This window comes from Muntiacus reevesi, chromosome 10 (genome assembly GCF_963930625.1).
Source record: "Muntiacus reevesi chromosome 10, mMunRee1.1, whole genome shotgun sequence".
Taxonomy (NCBI): domain Eukaryota; kingdom Metazoa; phylum Chordata; class Mammalia; order Artiodactyla; family Cervidae; genus Muntiacus; species Muntiacus reevesi.
Window position 1 is genome coordinate 57,525,639 of NC_089258.1, and position 21,769 is coordinate 57,547,407.

At 38.7% G+C, this 21,769-nt stretch overlaps 1 protein-coding gene across 10 annotated transcripts in view; it reads right to left on the reverse strand.

The window, feature by feature from the left end:
- Positions 1-10,405: 10,405 nt before the first annotated feature.
- SORBS2 (sorbin and SH3 domain containing 2) overlaps positions 10,406-21,769 on the reverse strand; it is a 170,911-nt gene continuing 159,547 nt past the window's right edge. For all 10 annotated transcript variants that reach the window (XM_065947079.1, XM_065947083.1, XM_065947088.1 and 7 more), the window contains 3 exons: positions 18,772-18,821; positions 14,903-15,009; positions 10,406-12,544 (listed from right to left, as the gene is read on the reverse strand). In XM_065947079.1, the coding sequence (XP_065803151.1) occupies positions 12,483-12,544; positions 14,903-15,009; positions 18,772-18,821 (219 nt within the window). In that variant the 3' untranslated portion in view covers positions 10,406-12,482. The remainder of the gene's footprint in view (positions 12,545-14,902; positions 15,010-18,771; positions 18,822-21,769) is intronic.

Sequence of the window (21,769 nt, forward strand, 5' to 3'; positions counted from 1 at the left end):
TATAGGCGCACAGAACAAGCAGTGGAGGGTGAGAAGGGGTGGCAGCATTAAAGAAAGGTTTGCAGAGGAGAGAATATTTTAGTTGGATTTTGAAGGATGTAGTCACCCACTCAAACAATATTGTTGAATGCCTATTCTATGTAGGCTCCATGACAGGCACAGGGTGTGAGGAAGGGGGGAAAAGGCCCATCCTCTGTGGATACAGAAGCCAGGAGTTGGCATTGGTGGCTGCTGTGGGCAGTGATCTGGGTGTCGGGAGGCAGTGTTGGGCTCAGATGTCAGCGGCGAGGGAAGCCATCGTCTGCCCAGTTCAGCGCCAACCAGTTGTCCCGAGGGGCACAGATCCAGAGTCCAGCCTCATCAGGCCGCCGCCCTGCAGAGGCCAACGGAGGACGACGTCTGCCCCCACCATTGCTAGGAGGATCCTCAGGTTTCCCTTGTACCCAGAGCAACTGGGGAAGGAAGAGGGAAGGGGAGAGAAAACCGGTTAGCCAGTGTGCTTTGCGCTTAATGAGTCTTTATCAAAATTAAATTGTCTTAAGCCAGAAATGTCTGAGATGCTAATTGCTAAATTTGAGCTAAAGTAAATTTTTACTGCTGCTCAACAGGGTAAGAGTTCTTGGGGCAGTTTGGTTGGCTACACAGTGTATGATCCAGTTGGTAAGAAACATCTGAAATAGGCAAGTTCATGGAGACAGAAAGTACCATTAGGTACCATCCTAATCTGGTACCATGTTGCTTAACAGATTACATATAGCTTTACATTATTTCTACCAAAGAATAAACTTCTAAAAAAACCCAAAAACACAACTGGTAATCAATCATAGATAGCTCTGCAGAAATAAAGCAATACACAAGGTGTATAAACTCAGTGTGAGATGACACTTATAAAATCAAAAACTTTGGGTTAAGTCAGTGTTTTATCTTTTTGATTTCTCTTATGCTTCAAAGAGAACAAATGACATGTTATGTTCTAAATCAGAGTGCTCCTTTTAGCTATTAAATATACTGATTCAGAACAAATTTTTGAAATTTTTCATTTTTACTTTTACGTCTATTGATATTGTTATTACAGAAAAATTATATGTGGAAAATAAATTACCATCATTCTTTTTTAAGAGCAAGACTGGAAGTGGGCCATTTCTCATATTGTTTTTATTATTCCTGCAGTTGGCTTGGCTTGGAGCCGCATAGTTGTCACGGACCCCACCATTTCCTTTCATCCTTAACCCGGTCATTGGCCAAGTCTTGCTTATTTTATTTTTGTAACCCCTCTCACACGTTTCCCACTGCTGCTGCGTTACTGTAGACTCTCCTTTCCCTCACCTGGACCAGCATGGCTGCTGGCTTCTTGGCGTCCATATTGCTCCCTCTGAAGGCTCCAGGGTCATCATCTTAAGCTTCGTGTCATGTCGCCCAGGTCACTTCCCACACGCTCTTCACCATGCTTTCCTTGATTCAATCTTCATTTTATCTCATACTTTGGTCTGTCTTCTTTGCACAGCTGTATCATCTCCAACATTTCTTCCTTCTTTTTCTGTGTGAACTAGAGAGTTTACACCTTTAAATGCTTCTGAAAAGAAGAAACATTCTTTTTTTTTTTTTTGAAGCTCCTTAATCATATACCATTAATTTTTCCTGTAGGATGAGAGTTATCCTTGTCAGCTGCTTGGAATCCTTTCTGGAACAAGACAGCAGAGAAATAAACTACGGACGTGGGAGTCTTAATTATTTATCCTGGTCTCCAGAAAGTGTTACGCCCATAGCAGGAAGATTGTGCGTAGCATAATTACTTCTCTGTGAAGCAACATGTGTATGTAGAGAAAGTACATGAAGTACACAAGGCATTTTCTTTCTTCTTCACCTTTATTTTTTTTAGAAGACAGTATTTTATTTAATTTATTTTTTGTCTGTGCCACAGGGCATGTGGAATCTGAGTTCCCTGACCAGAGATCAAACCCATAACCCCCTGCATTGGAGTTGCAGAGTCTAAACTACTGGAATCCCAGGGGAATTGCAGACATTTAGTTTTTATCTCTCAAATTTTGTCTATATTTTGCACTGATTTCTCTTAATTCCCTTCATTAACATTCAGTTTCCTCCAAGTCTCTGTTCATCCTTTCCTGGCATCTCTCTGTTTTATCTAGGTATGTAGTAATATTTAGGCTGACTCTTTTTGTTAAATAGCTTTATTATGGAGATAAAATTTTAAAATATTAAAATTTTTGCTTTCTTCAGTCAAAAACCTTTGCTTCTTCTGCCCTCAGTATTCATTTAAATATGATTTCTGTAGGAGAAATACCAAGAGAAAGGCCAAGTTAACAGTCATTATTAATATGATTGAAAAACAGAATGATATAAACTATTGCCTTGCAAGCATTTCCTTGAAAAAGGTTTCCTACTTCCCATTATCAGATTAATAACTGACCATAGAGGCTTCAGATTAATTGAGCATTAACTGAGCATAGATGCTTCAGTTAAGAGAGATTTTTAATAATGCAGAGAAGACTGCTCAGTCACTTTAGTCGTGTTTGATTCTTTGCAACCTCATGGACTGTAGCCCGCCAGGTTCCTCTGTCCATGGATTTTCAGGCAAGAATACTGGAGTGGGTTGCCATTTCCTTCTTCAGCAGAAAAGAGACCCCTGCATATTTAGCTGGAGCAGGTAGAGGGGAAGGGGCTGGGTATAATGGGAGAAAAGGAAACGCCAGGCCATATTCCTTCCTGGGAAATGAAAGAAAGATGGAGAAGAAGAGAAAGGATGAAGAGAGTGGGATGTCTCTTGGTTCCCACTGGAGGCCTATGCTTTCAGGTGAATTAACTTAGCAGTTTGGACCTCGGGCACATCACAAGTAAGCTGGGCAAAGCAGTGTGATCAGGCAGACGGGGGGCCCTGGGTTTGGGTTTTGCTATGCTACCATCATTCTTTATCTGATGGGCTTGCAGAGTTGACAAGGGAGAGATCTACAGTGGTGCACATGATGGTAAGGTGAGGTGACCTCCGAGGCAGAGGCTGAAGGAAGGGCATGGCAATTGTTCAGTTAGCCTGCAGAAGCTAACACAAGCCTGAGTCAGCCAGGAAGTGACCATCTGGAGCAAACCAAGGCAGATCAGATCGCTAGCCACACCATGCTCAGATTTCAGCCCCGAGGGCCAGGGGACACCCAGGGGACAAGGGACGCAGCCCTGGAGACTAGAAGAGGTAGAGGACATCCTCTCCCAGACACTAGATCTTTCCCACCATCGTGAGGATGTTAAACGCTCCTTCTTCCCATTCACCTGGGAAGGAAGCCTCGGAGGGGAGGCTCACCTGAAGGACCAAGCGTTTTTATCCTGATGAATGATTCTTTGGGGAAACGTTTTCTGTAAAGACTTCATGGACAGCTCAGAAATGAAAGGAACTCAATGATTTCATTGATTTTCTTCATTTTATCAATGAGGACATTGACCTTTTGGCCATTCCAGTAACTTTCAGTGTCACAGATCACATGAGGACAGAATTCAGGCTCCATAGTGCTGTTCTAGACATCTAGTCTGGTTATATGTCCATCACCCCCAGTCCCACTAGGGTTTCTGCAGATGGACTAGATCTCTGTGTTGGAACTGTCTGAGTAACTCATGGTTGGTAGCACTTTATCCACATTTCCTGCTCTGTTATTTTTCTGTTTCTAGCTTTTAACTCTGTTTTTATGTCATTTCCTTCTTAAGAACAATTAGCTTATATGACAATTTTTTGTTTTATACAAAATATGCTTTAAATATTATTGATTTAAAATGTTTTTTAGTGCTATATTCTGACTGTCTTCTTCAAACATCTAGACTCTGAAACTTAGTAGTGCAGCCAAGAGGTGTATCTACAAGTAAATCCAACTATTCGCTGCCAATTATAATCAGTCAAAATGCTAACTTCAAAAGGAAAGGAAGGACAAGAAACTAACCTTTATTTAGGGTCAACTGTGTGTTCAATTTTGCCTGTATATTTTTATCTCACTTACTTCTCAGATAAGCTTTATGTGATTTTTAAAAATTGTATCCATTTACAAGCTAACTGAATTTGTCACCAGTTCAGGGCAACTTCCTTAGAAACCTAAGCGAGTCTGAATTTGAACGATGTCCTTTTCATACTGTTTTACTGATTTGTGTTGGCAAAGCAAGGCATTCATTCATTCTCTTATACCTTTTCTTTTGGTTAATCCTGAATTCCAGAATGATCCTCAAAAAATATGCCATTATCAGCACCTGCAGAGTCAAAAAGTTGCCACGTTTGAATTTGAAGTTTACACCATGTTCTTTGTTGCTTCTTTAAATCTTTTCTTGCTGGGAAAAATAGCTCCTGAAGTAGGAAGATTATTCATGACCCCATTTAGAAAGCAGGTCATCTCATCTATGCATCATCAGTGTTGAGAAGTGTGCTGTGGTTTTCAATACAGCTGTCTAGCGATTTATCTTTAATAGTGAAAGAAATACCAAGCCCATTAATCCAGGGGCAGATGTCTGCTAAGCTTGTTGTCATATCGTCTGACAGCTGACCAAAGACTAACTGTTTGTTGGGGGGTGGTGGTGGTGGTGGTAGTGGGAAGTCTAGATAGCAGTAGATCAGAGTTCATAAACATTTCGAGATTCCTCCATTAGAAGAAAGAAGGAAGGGAAAGGGAGAGAAGATGATATTTTAGGGGCTTCATTGTAAATACTTGGAAAATAGTACCAGTGTTTTCCTTAGGGAATAGGTCAAAGATCAACTTGCTAGTTCCAACTTATTTCTGTCCACCAGTAACTATCTTTCTTAGCTGATGAGCGGGGGGGAAAATGCCAGTAATTCTCGGCCGAAGCTTATGCTATCAGCATCTCTGATAAGTTATCTAACAACTGCCTGGTTTGTACAGGAGCAGACTTCGAAGGAGGGATTTTCTTACTAGCAAAGTAAGCCTACAGATGGTCAACAGACACATGAAAAGATGTTCAACATCACTCAACATTAGGGAGATGCAAATCGAAACCACAATGAGGTATCACATCACACCTGTCAGAATGGTTATCATCGAAAAGCCAGGAAATAACAAGTGTTGGTGAGGGTGTAGAGAAAAGGGAACTTTTGTGCACTGTTGGTGGGAAGGTTAATCAGTGCAGCCACTGTAGGAAACAGTATGGAAGTTCCTCAAAATTATTAAAAAATAAAACTACCATATAATCCAGCAATTCCACTTCTAGGTATTTACCTGAATAAAACAACAGTAATTTGGAAAGATATCCACACCCCCATGTTCATTGCAGCATTATTTACAATATCCAAGACCTGGAAGCAACCTAGGTGTTCACTGACAGACAAATGCATAAAGAAGATACGGTGTAAATATGCAATGGAAGATTACTCAGCCATAGCAAGAATGAAATTTGTGCTATTTGTGATGACATGGATGGACCCAGAGAATATTATGCCAAGTGAAATTAGACAGAGAAAGAAGAATACCACAAGACCTCACTTACATTTAGAATCTCAAAAACAAAACAGATGAACAAACAGAAACCAGACTTATAGACACAAGAACAGATAAAGTGTTGCTGATGGGGAGAAGGAGAGGGGACAGGGCGTAATAGGTAAAGGAGATTAATAGTTGCAAATTTTCAGTACATAATAAGTCACAAGGATGTAGTATGTAGCAGATAGTAATACTGTAATACAGACAATAATACCATAATAATTTTGAAGGTGATGAATAGTTACTAAGCTTGTTGTGGTGGTCATCTTGTGTTTGTCAGATCACTAGGTTGTACACCCGAAATGAACATAATACTGTACATCAACTATGCTTCAGAAAAATTTTAAAAATAATCAAGCCTCATGTCCCAGGTCTTGTCTATGGTGACATACACATGTTCTGAATAGCTCTATGACTATGTATTTGTTTTGTTTTGAGTTAAATATCTTCTATCGATAATGAGTCCTAAAACGAGCCCAGTGGAATGATCAACAGGAGTCGTGTCTGGCCATGTCGGAGCTCTGGGTCTCAGGCCCCTGGGGAGGTTAGTTGATATTTTGACAACTTGCAGTCAGGAATCTTCAAGCCAGGATGCCTTGAATGTGTGGTCTTGATATCCTATTCCTTGTATCAAAGCTCATCTGCAGAAGAAAATCAGGGGCACAGGCTCAAATATAGACTAGTGGTTTTGAGCAATGATAGTAGAGAGAGTACTATGGGTTGACATTGCATTAGAGACCCAATAAAGCCAATATTTTTACTAATCTTGAGATTAGTTGACAGTTTTAGTTGACGTGGTTAAATAGTGAGTGAGTCTTTAGAAAAGGTATGTTGATTCCTTGCCATTTTGTCTGAGGGAATTTCTCTAGGATAAATATTATCTGTAAACTCTTGAGCTTATACCTCATCTTGGCATTATCAGTACTTACACCCTCAGGAGAAACATTGGTATTTCATGAGTATCCAGTCAACAACTTCTGGAGCAAATAGCACCCCCATTTGTGACAACCAGAATTGTCTTCATACATTGCCTGATGTCCCCTCGGAGAGGGACAAAATTGCTCTTGGTGAGAAGCCCTGTGCTAGTGCATTATGAACATGTTTTAGATCTAACTTTTCTGGAATATGTCTACTTTCAAAATAAATTATTATCCGTTCTCTCAGTTTTGATTCAAAACTTGTGCACTCAGCTAACTCCCAGGACAGTTTGTATGTCATATCCAACTCCTCTGTAGTTCATACATTTCTCATTTTAAGCTCTCTCTTCCTCTAGCCACCCCCTTAGCTATAAAAATGCCTAATGCATGTGATGGCTTATGGCAGGGAGATAATAAATATTATTCCTTCTCTCTCTTTTTCTTTTCTTTCTTTCATCTACCAATTCCTTGGATTGCAGCAGATTTTCTAGCCTAGTGATAATTCTGTGGTTCTTGCCTCAGCTTTGTGTTCATTATTTTCATGAATCCTGGGGTTGACGTTGACTTTTTCTCACCGGTTTTGTAAACCTTGGTAAGGTTGAATTGAAGCATGGTTTATTTATTTCAGAGTCCTGTTCAATGTTAAATGTAAATTAATATGTTCAGTATGATTCCATTTTCACACACACACACACACACATGTATGCACACACACACACAACAGGCTAATACACATGTGCAGGAAAACATTATGGAGGGATATGTTCCAAATAATAATCTTTACCCTAAATGAGATCCTTAGTGATTCAGTGTTTTTTCTTTCTGCTCATTTATATTTTCTAATTTTTCCTACAATATGCATTTTGCTTATAAATTAAAAAAGACAAAAATGTTTGCAAAGTCATTCTCAAGCTTTCTGTCTGATCAGTGCGAGTTGACACTCACCCATGGGTGTTGTTAATGGTAACCAGAGTTTTGTTCTCAGTGGCGCTTTATTTTTGGAAGACACTAGGACAACTGAGTCACCCATCGTATTTTAGGGAAAAGAATGAAACAAGAAACCCCAAAGGAACAGGTGAAGATTCGCTAGGCAGATTTCTGTCTTGTACTGAAAGTTTTTTGGGTCAAGATATATGTACGTGCATGAGCTCAGATGGAACTTTCCTGAGCCATGGCGGGGCTGAATTTAGCCGTGAGCTAAGGCTCTCAGTCACTCAGAGTGTCATCCAGCAGAGAATGGCTAGCGTATCCTGGGGCTTTGTTTATTGAAAAGAGGTCCAGTGAGCACACCATGTTCTTAGAGCATGCTGGCCTTGCTCTTCTCCAAATGGCCTCACAGTACTAAGCATCTCCCGGAGCACCATCAGCTGCTGATGTGACTCACTGTCAACAGCCTACAGGAGCTTCGTGAATCACAGCTCACGGGCAGGCTCATGCTCAGCTGAGACATGCCAGTAACTGAAGTTATAGCCTCACTGGTTACTGTGTTCTTTTAGAAACCCAAATTACCTTTCCTCAGGGAAACACTATGGTGGTGGGGAAAAGCAGACACCTCTTTCTTGTCATCTTGGGCACAGCTTGATGCTGCTATGAGTGGCTGGCTGTTGATGATGGCAGAGTTTGCAAGAGGGAAGTGATAGAGAGGGAGGGAGCTGGGTGGATGTAGCTGTTTGACCCTTGAGTGCACATGATCTGATCAAAAGTGTTTATCACCAGGCTCAGCTGGCTCAGAAGAAAGAGTACAAGCTTGGTAGATAGACCCCAGAGTCTGAATTCAGCTTCCATTGCTTATTTTGTATTAACTTCTCATAGCCTCAGTGTCCTCATCTATAAAATGGGCACAGAGAAGATTTCCTCTTAGATCTGTTGTGAGGATAAAGACACAGAATGCTTGTAAATGACAGTCTGGTATATAGCAGACATTCAGTGTTCCTTTCTCTCTAGTTGGTTTCCAGGTTTGTGACTGACAATTCGAATAGATCAGGGGTTCACAGGTTTTTTTTCTTTTCTATAAAGGGACAGAGAGCAAGTATTTCAGGTTTTGTGGGTCAGGAGGCAAGACTGAGGATATTATGTACATATTTACATTACAGAGAGAAAACTAATTTCTACCAATTTTGAATTAATTAAATCCAAATATAATAACAGGATAGAGGTTCTCTAATATAGACCTACCAGTGAAAAGAAAGGGATTCTTTTTCTGGGGAGACAACGTTTGACTTAACTGGGGCTCAAAGTCAGTGCTCCTTATCATCAGATCGATTGCCCATGTTCATCTGTACAAACCATTCTTAACTTGCAGACCAAATAAACACAGGCAGCAGGCTGAATTTGGTCCACAGGCCATAGTTTACAGTTTCTTGTTGTAGACTCTCTACGACTAATGCCAGTCTCTACTTGTGCTCTAACCCAATCATCCATGAGGAGTAAATAATTTGAAATCATAATTTCTAATTAATAATAATTGGAGGGCTACAGTCTGGAAAGAAAGATTAAATAATTCAATCTGTAAATAGGCTTTTGGAAGCTGACAAAGTGCTTATTTTATCTGATCCATTTGTGGCTGAAATCAGGAAAACAGTAGGAAGAAATGATCAGGCCACACCAAATGGCTCCTATTCTACCTACCAAGGCAACCATTAATGGCATAAATGAGGAATTTCGTTGATGATTATGCATTGACATAAAATTAAGTAAAATAGGTCACTAAGCATCAGTTTGGGAGCAAAAAAATAATTCAGCATTCGACCCAGAGTTCTGGCATCCACAGTGAGGAAGCATGGCAGGAGGGCTGAATGCTGGTTGTGACCAGTCTGGATCTGACAGCAATGCTGGCATGGCTGTGTCAGACGTCTGGGCAAAATGCAAAGCTGTTTAGGGATTCTTTGTACTATTTTCATTCTTTTTTTTTTTTTTTTTCACCTGTGCCATGTGGCATATAGGATCCCTGACCAGGGTTCAAACCCATGCCTCCTGCACTGAGAGCGCAGATGTCTATCACTGGTTAAGAGTCACAGGACCCCCAGGGAAGTCCCTGTTTAGGCGTTCTTGAGCTTGGGCTTTGACAGAATTGCTGCTGCATCTCAACAGATTCTGCAGAGAATCACAGATGATAAAATTCCCCAGTGGGACAAGGAAGTCCAGATTTTGATGCACGTGGTTTTATAATCCCAGATTTATATATTTAGCATGCCGATCATTTGGCAGATTCTCTTGCAGAAAGTTCACCAACAGCATCCTGTGTTTGATCAGATTCACCTGGTTAAATTACCCATAAATATTCTCACAAAACCAGGGAGTAAAAGAATAATACAGGGAGTATTCTTCCTACAATGGGAACATACCTTTGTGGAAAGCTAATACATGGTGGAAACTGCCCAGTGGAATAGAGAGGATCAGGGTGGGTGTTAAGGTGAAGCTACGTGATAAGACAACATTGATAACTAAATTGCCAACAGAGGAATCTCCGTGTTTCTGAGTTATATGAGTGATAGATCTGGAAGAGGGCTGAAGCACGTAGAGCGTGAAAGGACTCCAGTTTATTAGAAAGTATCCAAGTGGGAGGGCTAGCTGCTTACTATCTGTTGAGATAAAGGAATGACACCCCATGGCCACACCTAGTTTGAGGTTCATTGAGCGCTTGTGAGTATTAACAGTTTGCCATGCCAATGGTGATAAAGCTTTTTTGGGGCAAGGATGTTGAACTGAAGATAGTTGAATTTGTAAAGTGCTTACAACTTCTTATAATTAACTTCTCCTTAGAAAAATAGCTATTTTTGAGGCAGAAATATTTTAAAATGTGTTGTTTTAGCTGAAGGACAATCTTTAGCCAAAGGAGTTTTGGTGATGGTTTTAAAAAATATTTCTTCTCTGAGCTGATCCAAATGCATCTTTTCTCCATTTGTGTGTCAAGAGAGCACAGAGCAAATGCATTTTATCCGAGTTTATCTAACAGGCTGGAATAAAGTACACAATTCATGTAAGGATAAATGTCAAGAAGAAAAGCTGAAGTATATGTCCAAGCAAAATTTATTAGATGTCTATTCAAGAAAAACACAATGACCTTTGCTTGTAAGAATTTGAAGTCAATTACCTAAAAGCTTGGTATGAATATTTTTCCTTTTAAAATCAGATACAGAGAGTAGAAACATTAATTTTTCTTAAGTATGACAGGCAACAGATATTGAAGTCTTCTTTCATAAATGGCATCAAAGGTAATTATTCATTTATCAGCAAAGCTGCATGCAGTTGACCTAGTTTCAAACCCAAAGCCTTTAAAATATAAAGCTGGCTGTGAACTTGACAATAATCAAGGTAGGCTACTCAAAGATGTTTCTTTACCTTCTTCCTAGTGAAATTCCTCTATAATCAGTGTTTATATACATTTTAGTTTGGCTGCTAAAATCTTATATTCATAAACTTTTGCATAAGTGCTATCTTACAGAATCGCACTGTCAAGTCATAATAATGATTTGTGGGAGATGTAAAGGATGATCTGTTGAAAGTGTTTTAGCTTAGTTTAAATGAAGGATAAAGACCAAATTAGGAAATTCCCCTGTCTTCTCAACAACTAGTCTGTACAAAAAAAGAGCAAATGTATGTACAAAATTCTAGAGTCTGCGTACACTGTGAAAAGATCAATCGCTGTCCGCAGAAGAAATGCTGTAAAAAGTTTTATCTGTAAGGTGCTGAGGGTCCAAACGTGAATAGTTCTTATGCAAAGTCATAAGAAATACAAAGCTAGTTCTCGGGGTATGCGTAATTCAGGCACTGTTAACCACATTAAATCTTTCAGGTCCCAATATCATCTCGTAGGTTTCTGTTTCAGGGCAGAAAATATAACCTGAATGATTTAACGTTGTCTCTAAAAAGTGCCTAATGAATTCCGAGGAAATAGTTTACACACACCAGGAAAATCAGGCTCAACATATTCCTGTCCTCAAAGGTAGCCAGGATTCTGAGTTCCAGAGAAGAAAAATAATTATCATAGTAAAAATAATTGTATTGATCATAATCCTTACTAAAACCAACCTTAATATTTGTGATGCTTCCAAAGTACTCTATTTCTATAAAATAATGTGTGAGATTCTTCTACATTTCCATAAAACGTACAACATAGCATATGGATTGTCTGTTCTCATACAATCTCAGATGTGTATGTGTACACACAGTGAAATCTTACCTATGAATATTGCTTACACATATTTTCAAGTGTCTATGTTAGAATAATTCGTTGCCCCTGTCACTAACACTGCTTTTATTTAACTTTTATCAGATAAATAAAACACTAAGAGCTCATTGTTCATGATGCTGATTATTACATTTTAATATAAAATAGCAATGCAACTTTACAACACAATAGTTATTTTTTTTGTAGTCTAGCTAAACCTCTTATATTCTCATGATTATTACCAAAGGCTCTTATTCACTTACTGTTTGCACTTCTAAAAAGTACAAAAAGAAAACCTGCAGGAAAAGACTCCTATTGGAAACTCACATTCAATTCAACAAAATCACACTCGTTCGAATTAACTTTCCTACTCTTGCTTTAGATTTTGTAATCACTGTGCATTTTACAACAAATAAGTGCAGGCAAACAATAGTTGAAGTACAGTTGTCATATCATGTAAACCAGGACACTAGGCAAACTCGTGAAAGGAAAATATACTGCCAAGCTAAGAAGGTGAAAATGCGAACCACAGCAAGTAGTAAGAGACAATCTTCTGGTTGCCTGAAGGGAGAACAGCTTCCAAAGTGGACCAGGGAGCCTCCTTGAGACACTTATTTTTTTGCCTCAACTGCTCAACCCTTATTAAGCATAGGGTTTTCTTTCTGATGCCACACATCCACTTTTCCAAGTTTAGAGCAGAAAGCAGGAATATGCACTTTCACATGGAGGCTAATCCGCCCATCTTCCCCAGGGCGTGGCAGTTCAGTTGCTGGTGGTTTGGTGGCAGGTGGAGATGGTGATAGTGGGTGACTTCTGTTGGAAGCTGGAAGGCATTACAGCAGGAGGCCTGCGGGATCTCTCAGGCAAGGTTATGCAGATGTGCTGCTGAAATGCGGCATAAATAACCAGGAGAGTGATTCACAGCCTCTTGACATAGTTTCCGGGAAAAGTACCAAAGAATTTGGTTCTTCTAGAGGTTCCTGAAAACAGAAATGATAAATGAAATGGGGCGGGGGGTAACAACCATGAGATATCAGTTCAAGTGGGCTTGAAAACTCACTAAGAGAGCAAGCCCTCAGAGTTTAGAAAAGAAGACAGACTCATTGAAGGGATGGGACAACAAAGTCAGCAGTCTAATCTCTACTGCCCGATGTCTTCATCACTTCTTAAGCTTAAAGGCTGCACTCCCATCAGTTCAATTGAGTTCAGTTCAGTTGCCCAGTCTTGTCAGACTCTCTGCGATCCCATGGACTACAGCACACCAGGCTTCCCTGTCCATCACCAACTCCCGGAGCTTGCTCAAACTCATGTCCATCGAGTCAGTGATGCCATCCAACTGCTTCCATCACACCAGGCTAAAGAGAAAAGCTCAGCCTCTTGGTCTGAGGGGAGAGACAATCTTACTGAGGAGGTGGGTTTTTAAGAACAAGGACACTTGAGTATGATGGGGCTCCATCACTGAGGCTGCTAGACAGGAGTGAGGAGCGGAAGAGGAAACGCATGTGGGTACAATCTTCTCAATAAAGATGGGGCTGGCAGTGGGATAAGATGGACTGGAAAAGGCCCACAGCAAGGCTCACAGACCTCCTGTGCTCCTTAGCACAGTGTAACACGAAGGCTTTATCAGGGATGCCATCACTACCCAGTTTTGTTATTTCATAGAAGATCATGCTAAATACCACAGCATTCATTTACAAATAGCCTTGCCAGGTTCCTTCATAAAATGAAAATAAAATAATTTCATAAAAAATAAAATAATTTGAACAACAGTAAGTCACTAAAGAAAAAAAGGCAGACCACCATTAGTGGGTGAGGGTTCTATTGTTGGGGATGTTTCTAATATAAGGAGTAAAACCAAATGCATAAAGGACCATCATGATGATCGCTTTAGGATTCAAATATCATAATTCCTTTGAAGCTTTTGGGAAGAGCAAGTGTATCAAATTCTTCCTTAGGTTTTCCAGCTCACATAGAGTGAACACAGTCTCTGTACTTCCCTTTCTCATTTACCCTCTAGAGCTTACTGTTCTGGTTTGATGACTGATCTTCTTTATCCCTGTGCAGGTAAGCCATTTTACTCTTCTTCTCAGTGAGGAATTAATATAAACAGAGGCAGAGGCTTGTGGCTGCTAATGTGGCCTTTGTTCCTTTATTTCCCGACAACTGGCCTGTCTACAGAAAGCCTTCATACCTCCAGCAGTTGTATCCTTCATCTTCCTACATCTGTTTCCTTTTCATCTCTTTCCTCTGTGACTTAGTATATGATACTCTTATCTACAAAAATTTTCTCAGAAAACCTCTAGTTTTCTTTCAAGATGGTAAGAATGGGGCTGTTTTGTATTGGTAAGAATGGAACTTCTCTCTACTTGGACCACATATTGAAGCTAAGGTGGATCAGTGGACTCTTAAGAAAAGCTATGACAAACCTAGACAGTGTATTAAAAAGGAGAGACCTCACTTTGCCAACAAAGGTTCCTCTAGTCAAAGTTAAGGTCTTTCCAGTAGCTGCGAGAGTTGGGCGATAAAGAAGGCTGAGTGCCTAAGAATCGATGGCTTTTGAACTGTGATGCTAGAGAAGTCTCCTGAGAATCCCTTGGACAACAAGGAGATCAAACCAGTCAATCCTAAAGGAAATCAACCCCGAGTCTTCATCAGAAGGACTTATGCTGAAGCTGAAGCTCCAATACTTTGGCTACCTGATGTGAAGAGCCGACTTATTGGAAAAGACCCTGCGGGGAAGGATTGAGGACAGGAGGAGAAGGGGACGACAGAGGATGAGATGCTTGGATGGCATCATCTGCTCAGTGACATGAGTTTGGGCGAACTCTGGGAGATAGTGAAGGACAGGGAAGCCTGGCGTACCGTAGTCCATGGGGTCACAAAGAGTCAGACACGACTAAGTGAACAACCACAGAGGACACCTCCAGCAGACCTAGTCATGCATGAGTTGTTCATTTCATCTGTTTTCTCAGAGTAGACCCTCACTGCTGATGACCAACATTCTCTGCTGAATAGAACATTCATGTTTCTCATCTAAGGGACAGCTCATTGTTGTTCTCAGAACCAGCCTTTACTGGTTGGTGCTATTTAGAGAAATTTTCTTCTTTCAGTTGACTTGGAAATAAAACCAGCAGGAAACCACATGTACCTGAAGCAGTAATACTAAACTGTATTCAAAATGCAGTTGCCCTAGGATTACATTAATGCATATGGACGTATGAAAGATCAAAGGCATTAGGAAATCCAAGAAAGCTTGACTATCATCTCCAACCATGCACGGGAGCAAACATAAGCAAATTATAAAATGGCCAAATGCCTGAAAGGAAATGTACACATACCCACAAACCATCCATCATCACATTTTTCCATCACATCAATGACATCACTTTCTCTGAGCTCCAGCTCATCTTCATTCCTAGGAGTATAGTTATACAGAGCCTGAAACCTTAAACAAGACAAATGCATGTGTTAAAAATTTTTTTTGCATCTCTATGAAACTACCGAAAGAATATAATATTTATTTTACTTTGAACCTATCCTTGACATATTAATTAGGTAGTATAAGTCTTTGGTAAGATTGTAAAGTAAGTAGAGGTAGTTAAGCTTTCATAAGAATTAGACTACTCTGACAGCATCTCAGAACTCACAATGAGAAAAATTTATTGAAGATTCTATCCATGAGATGTATTAAAACATTTTAACATTTATAAATTTGACCTGCACTTCAATTGTACATTCATAGATAGCGATCATTTGGACATTAAATAATAATACAGAATGTAAGAGAAGTGGTATGTGTACTTTTCAGCTATATAAAACAAGAAGGAATTATAGTTTTAACTAGTCATATTCAGAAGCAAGGAACTGCAACTTGCAAGTGGAATTTTCAAATGATTCTAAATCAAGATGTACAAAATGTCTCAGGTAAAGCTTTTATATTGCTATGTGGAAATTACTATAAAAGATAAGGTTTTTTTTTTTTTTTTTTTTTTTTTTTTTTACTGGGAGGAAGTCTTTAAAATAGTTTAATTTCATAGTTTGCATCAGTGTAAGTGGTTGTCTCAGGCAGTAGATTTAGAGACATAAGTTCTTTTTTAAAATGTGTCCTAGAAAAGTTGTTCTTAATGTAAAAAGTCTCTCTTGAAATAACTGTATGTAAAAGTATTACTGATAGAATGCTGCCACTTTTCTTTCTTTCTTTGAATTCTTTGAGAGCATATATTTTGGTGGCATCAATCAATAATAAACTCAGAATTTTGGGTAATAAAATAGCATACATACTAATATGGACTGGCATTTTGGAAGGATACCAATTCTAGCAGTTTAGAGGGTCAGGACGCATTTGATATGCAGTTAACATGAAAATGTCATATTACTACTAAAATAAATAACCAGTATTGTGAGGGGGATTTTTTTAAAATGAATTTGTTTCTGCTGTTCTTCTTAACAGTTAATGTAATTTTGCCAAAGTAGGAAATAAAAACCACATTTCATGGCACTTTGGATTTTTTCAAGCTAACTTTAAAAGGTTGATAATACTGGATATTGCTCAGGAACAAGAATGATTTATTTTGATTACTTTAGTCAAGAGAATCATCCTTTGGTAGAACAAAACTATTCTCTCACCTGAACTCAAATGTCATGTGACAAATCAGAGAGAGGCTGTATTGGCTTCCCTGAACTTTTTCCGATTGGGGAAGGAGTGAGTCTGGATAAAGCTGGACTGGGGGAGGGTGTACTGGGGAAAGACCTGATAAGATGTGGTGTCTAACAGCTTCACCTAGAAAACATTATCTTCTCTAGCCTGAGAGTAAAGCCTGAAATTCCAGTGTTAGAGATTTCTTCCCCTGTTAACATTTTTTTCTCCAGGTAAACCTTATTAGCCACTTGGGGTTTTGAGGTCTTCTATGGAGAAAGGATTCTGGTTGTGGGGAAGGGCTAAGAAAGATAGCCTAAATCCTAGAGCAATAGCAAAATAGACAGGGAGGTCTTGAGTACCAACATTCCTTAATTTGGATGTTTGCATGGGGTGAGCCCTGATTGGAGGAGTCAGATTATTTTGTTGTTCGATTTGAAGATGCTCAGGTGAAGGAATGGTATCTTTTGTCCATCCCTGGGGGAAGTTAGTTTCACTGCTATACATTTGAGAGAGGCATTCCTGGGCTGCTAAATCTATGGATATACATTGCATCTCTCACTTTGGGAAATGCTAGATCTCTAAGCTCTTCAGCCTTCAGCCTTCACCCAGGCCCATCTCCAACCACTCTCAGAAATAGGCCTATTTAAGGCCATAAATCCCAGCTGCTTGAAGAATCTCAAGGTCCCAAGAGCGAAAAAAAAAAAAAAAAGAACTGGCACGAACTCCTACTTCACTTTAACATGATGAAAACCAGTGTGCTTGTCAAAGTTTACTTACCATTCTGGTTTAATTAGACCACCAAAAAAAAAAAGAAAAAGAAAAAGAAAATTGGAAGTTTCATGGAAACATAAACAAACCTTTCAGAAATCCTCCTGCCTCGGTTGACTTTCAAAATCAGTGTTGCACGACAGGAAATGCAGTCGAATTACAATGAAAAAAAATGCTATTTTGAAGGATGTGTTGGTGAGATGAATGATGATGGTGGGGTCAGGATGCCTCAAAAAGAAATTTGTCTTTAAAATAGGAAATGGTCAGCCAATCATGAAACTCTGTCTATAACTTGCAGCTTTTTCTGTAACATGTTTTACCATACTTCTGAATTGGAGTGACATGATAACATTTTGTTCCTATTTTCAATCAAAACCTATTTCTTAAATGAAAGAGATTAAGTGATACCCTGCAGTCCATGGGGTTGCAAACAGTCGGACACCACTGAGCGACTGAACAACAACCTATCCTTGGCATTGTAATCAAATAGAAACTTAATAAAGAATTTCTATAATGTTCAAAGCAGGGCACCGAAAATGTGCCTCCCACCTGTGAGCTCATAAACACGTGTGAGTATTAACTCCATATGACATGAAAATGTAACATCACCTATATCCTAATTCCTAAGTTGATTAAAAGCAGCTAATACAATGCATTGATGATGCAGTGCAGTAAACCTAGTCAGTCTTGGATTTATTCTCTGTGATTCATCTCATAGTCAACTGTGTAAAAAAGAACACAAAGTCAACCTTTAGAATTATCAGTTATAAACTTTTTTTCCAACTAAATGAAATTTTGAATGATCTGTTCCTCCAAACCTCTTCATTAACAAAAATTTCTTTCTAGCTGTACCCAGTGATGGGTTAGAGATGGTTTCTGAGGCCTGAGCTTTTCGCTAGGCGCCAGATATGTGAGCAGTGAGGCGGGACTGATGGCTGGGAGGTCAGGAGGCTCTGCTGGTTTGCTGTACTCCAGCCTGGCTGAAGTCCACGGGGTCAGAGTCGGACTGAGCGGCTGAACTGAACTGAGGGGAATGGGGCTTGGCCAGCCGGCAGGGGGCGCACTGTGTGTGCTGACTCGGGTCAGCCTGCCAAGGTTTAGTCCTGCAAATGCTCCTTCCCAGCGGGCTCGCTCCTGACTCAGAGGCAACAGCCAACAGGAAGTGGATAACCTCTGACTGTCTCTCTTTGGCAAAATGCAGCAGAAAGGCCACCTTAGAGACAGCATGTGACACCTTCAGGGTTGATTTGACTTAGTATCAGAAAGGAGGTGGGGATTTGAAAGAAAGTGTGAAGAGGCATTTTCCTGGCCCTCTGGGTAGCAAACATCACATAACTCACAATGCATGACATTTCCAACATTCTGGAACTTTGTAATTATGTCACTAACTTATCACTGTAGGTCTACTTTGACATTCTCTTGCTTTTCAAATATGTGTAAAAACAATGTTAGAACATTTTCAGTGTCTTAAGGCTGCAGTTACTAGAATCTACATGCTGAGTAGCACAAGGAGAGAGACAGATTTATAAATCTTAGGAATCACTGCAGCATTGGAAGGTTTTTCTAGTGCATAAATCAATCTTTGCAAAATCATGGATTTTTTTCAAAAGTAGCTTCTGTTCTCTGTTGTGAAAGATGGAAGTTATTCCAATTACTCTTAATCTGGGAGGTCTTATCTCATGTTAGTTACTCCGGTCTCTTTCATGTGCAAAGTTGTACCATCCTTGCTTATGGTACATCAGTGGTCCATTATGCAGGTCAAGGTTAGTCTCAAATTTAGAAGATAAGAAGAATACTTACGGTTCCCCCCCACCTTGAATGTTTTCATGAGTAAACACAGGACGCTGTGGCTGAAATGAAATGATTTTCAATGTAATCAATGCTTAAACTGGTACTAATTAAAAGATAATTTGGATAATGGCATGGCACTTTTCTTGACATTTAATATTTCCTGTTGTAAAAAACCAAGAGGAAGAAAAGAAAAACCAAATAAAGGGTTTCTATAGGATTCATAATTAAAATATTTTGAAGGGTGCTTTAAATTAAGTAGAAATGACCAAAGTTCAAATGTTTGAACATATCTGCAATCTTGTCTGCTCAAGCTTTAAGGGAGACTCAGGGCTCAGTCCCATTGATTTTTCAAAGGCCAGGAACATGGCAAGAACATAGACACCAAATAACTAGACTGGGGAGTTTGGACATCTTCATTCAACCTTATTCTTCAGCGTTTTCTCAAACAAGCAAAAAATAAACCACATGTAGTCTTAACAGCAAAGTATCCACATTCATTCTAATATACTTTTCCTTCACAGACAACATTTTCACATACGGTACAGAGGAACATGTCAAGAGGCAGACATGCCATGCTACATTTGAATTAACACTCTCTGTTCTCAATGTGGAGGAAACACATGCATTTTTAAAAACAGAAAACAGAGAGTTTTAAATTGCATGTAACAAACAATATCCAGGTAACACATAACATTTTACCTGAGAAGAGAAATACTGGTAGAAATTCCCAGTGCACTGAACTCTCAAAAGAGTTTCCTTTCTTTTTAAACTAAGCATCAAGACCAGTATCTGTAATAGATACTTATAATATTGGAAATGACAAGCCTTTGAATCCCATATATCCACATAAATACTTCAATGAATGAAAGTTAACATGTTTCTTGAATATGTAAACTCAATGTCATTTATACCCACTGTCTAAATGTTACCTTTTTTGGGGGGGGAAATGCATCACAGTTCATTCACAACACACTTTAAAACCATTCTCTTATAAATGATGGCTACATGGTAAAAATGAGATAAATCAGAATCTGAATGACAAATTGCATGGCAATTATAAAAGTGATTCCTTATTGATGACTAGAGTTTAGATCCCTGACATTAGACTTCAGGATCAGTACCTGGATCCTGGAGTTATAAATGAATAACTAAGAGACTGGGAATTCCCCCCTACAAACTGTCCATCAAACCCCACTGGTTCAAGAATGGAGGGTGACTTTGGGTTTCTTTCAGTCTAAGAGTCTATAAGCTGCTCCCTTCCTGCATTCTTTATTCACTTCCTTCCCATCCAAGCTGTCTGTCTAGCATAGAAGACTAGGTGCTTGTTACTATACTACTAAAACTTCAAGCTTTCAATTAATAGTAATTGGAAACTACTATTTACCAGCAGTATTCTTAGAAATTTCACTCAACAGTCTATGCATGGAATATATAAGTGTAAGATTAAAGAGTGGATAAAAATTGTTGGACACATGTATGGCTGAAGAGTATAATACTTAGCCTGTACATAAATATAAAATAACTAACAATGTATTTATTATTAAAATTATAAATATACTATTTTAAGATTAAGACTAAAACAATTTAATTAAATGAAGAGGTAAAGTTAAGTCATTCTTAAGCCTACATTTCTTCAAGTTTTCGTTCAGTCATATATATATGATATATATTACATATATATCATATATATATATACTTTTCTGCAGAAATAATATTTGTATTTATCAATTGTTGTTTATGTTTTGTAATAATTTCCAGTCTCCTTTTCTCAGTCTTCTTTTTCATTTTAAATCACTGCAGAATAATGTTCCCTCATATATGTATATATATCCTTTTTGATTGTCTTAGTCATCTCTCTTTTTTGCTTTTGAAATTAAGATTGATCTTGCCTTTTTCACTATCATATATATCAAAGCTATAAACATTTTTATACAAAGAGATATTTTCTTCTTTTGAGCTGTTCCTTAGAACACATTTCCAGGAGTAAGACTTCAGGCCAAAGATTATGCATTCAAGTCACATGATATTGAAAATGCTTGTATTAGTTACTCAAAAATACTACATTTAAAAATGTAACTTAAAAACATCTAAAATGCCATATTTCAAATTTCATACCAAGATAGCTACTAATTTGCACACACACAAAAAATCATAGAGCCATTTGCAGCGCATAACAAAGTTATAATTAAGAAAATAGTATATGTTCTTGCTATAAGAGAAAATGTTTTGTAAAATATATTTCATTGTGCTCTAAAAATGTCATGCCTATTTTCACACTTTTAAACCATTCTAATAGTTTTGAGTTGAGTAAAAGTTTCACTTCTACATCATGGCATCAGTGCTTGGTAAAACTGGTTGGTCTAATTTCATTGCTCCCTATGTAAAAATGTGAATACAACTTTAAAATCAGATTGTTAATATAAAAAAATTTACTTATTAAAACCCATATAGCACTTTTCCATTATTGTCATTATAGTTCTACTAGTTTAATTTCTTTAATTCAACTCATCTCCTAAATCATTTAAATGGGTCATCTCTTTGCTAATTATGAAAGTCGGGCTTTTGCAAGAACCAGGAGGCTACCTTAATTCCAGAGGCCTCTATGTCTTAATAATTCGTGTTTCTGGATGTGTCAGCCAGTAACATCCTTGTTTTTTAACCAATCTTTCCCAATACTTCCTTCATATCCTTGAAAGGACCCACCCCCACATTTTTTTTTCCTGAACAGTTTTCTATACTGTTCACATACTCAGGCCAGGATTTATCATGGCTTTTATTAGCAGAGAAGTTGTGTATCTATTATAACAGAGAGTTTTAGAATTTTTCTGAGGTTACCTTTGATAGGACTCCTGTCCATGTGAATGTGGATACCTGGGAACCAGTTTGGAGGAAAGATGACCAGTTACACCAACTGAAATAATTTATTTTAAAAGTATTTGGTCAACAGAGGAGTGAGCAGTACAGATACTTGTGAGGGCACGCTTGTGTCTTTCTGGCGTTGCCAGTG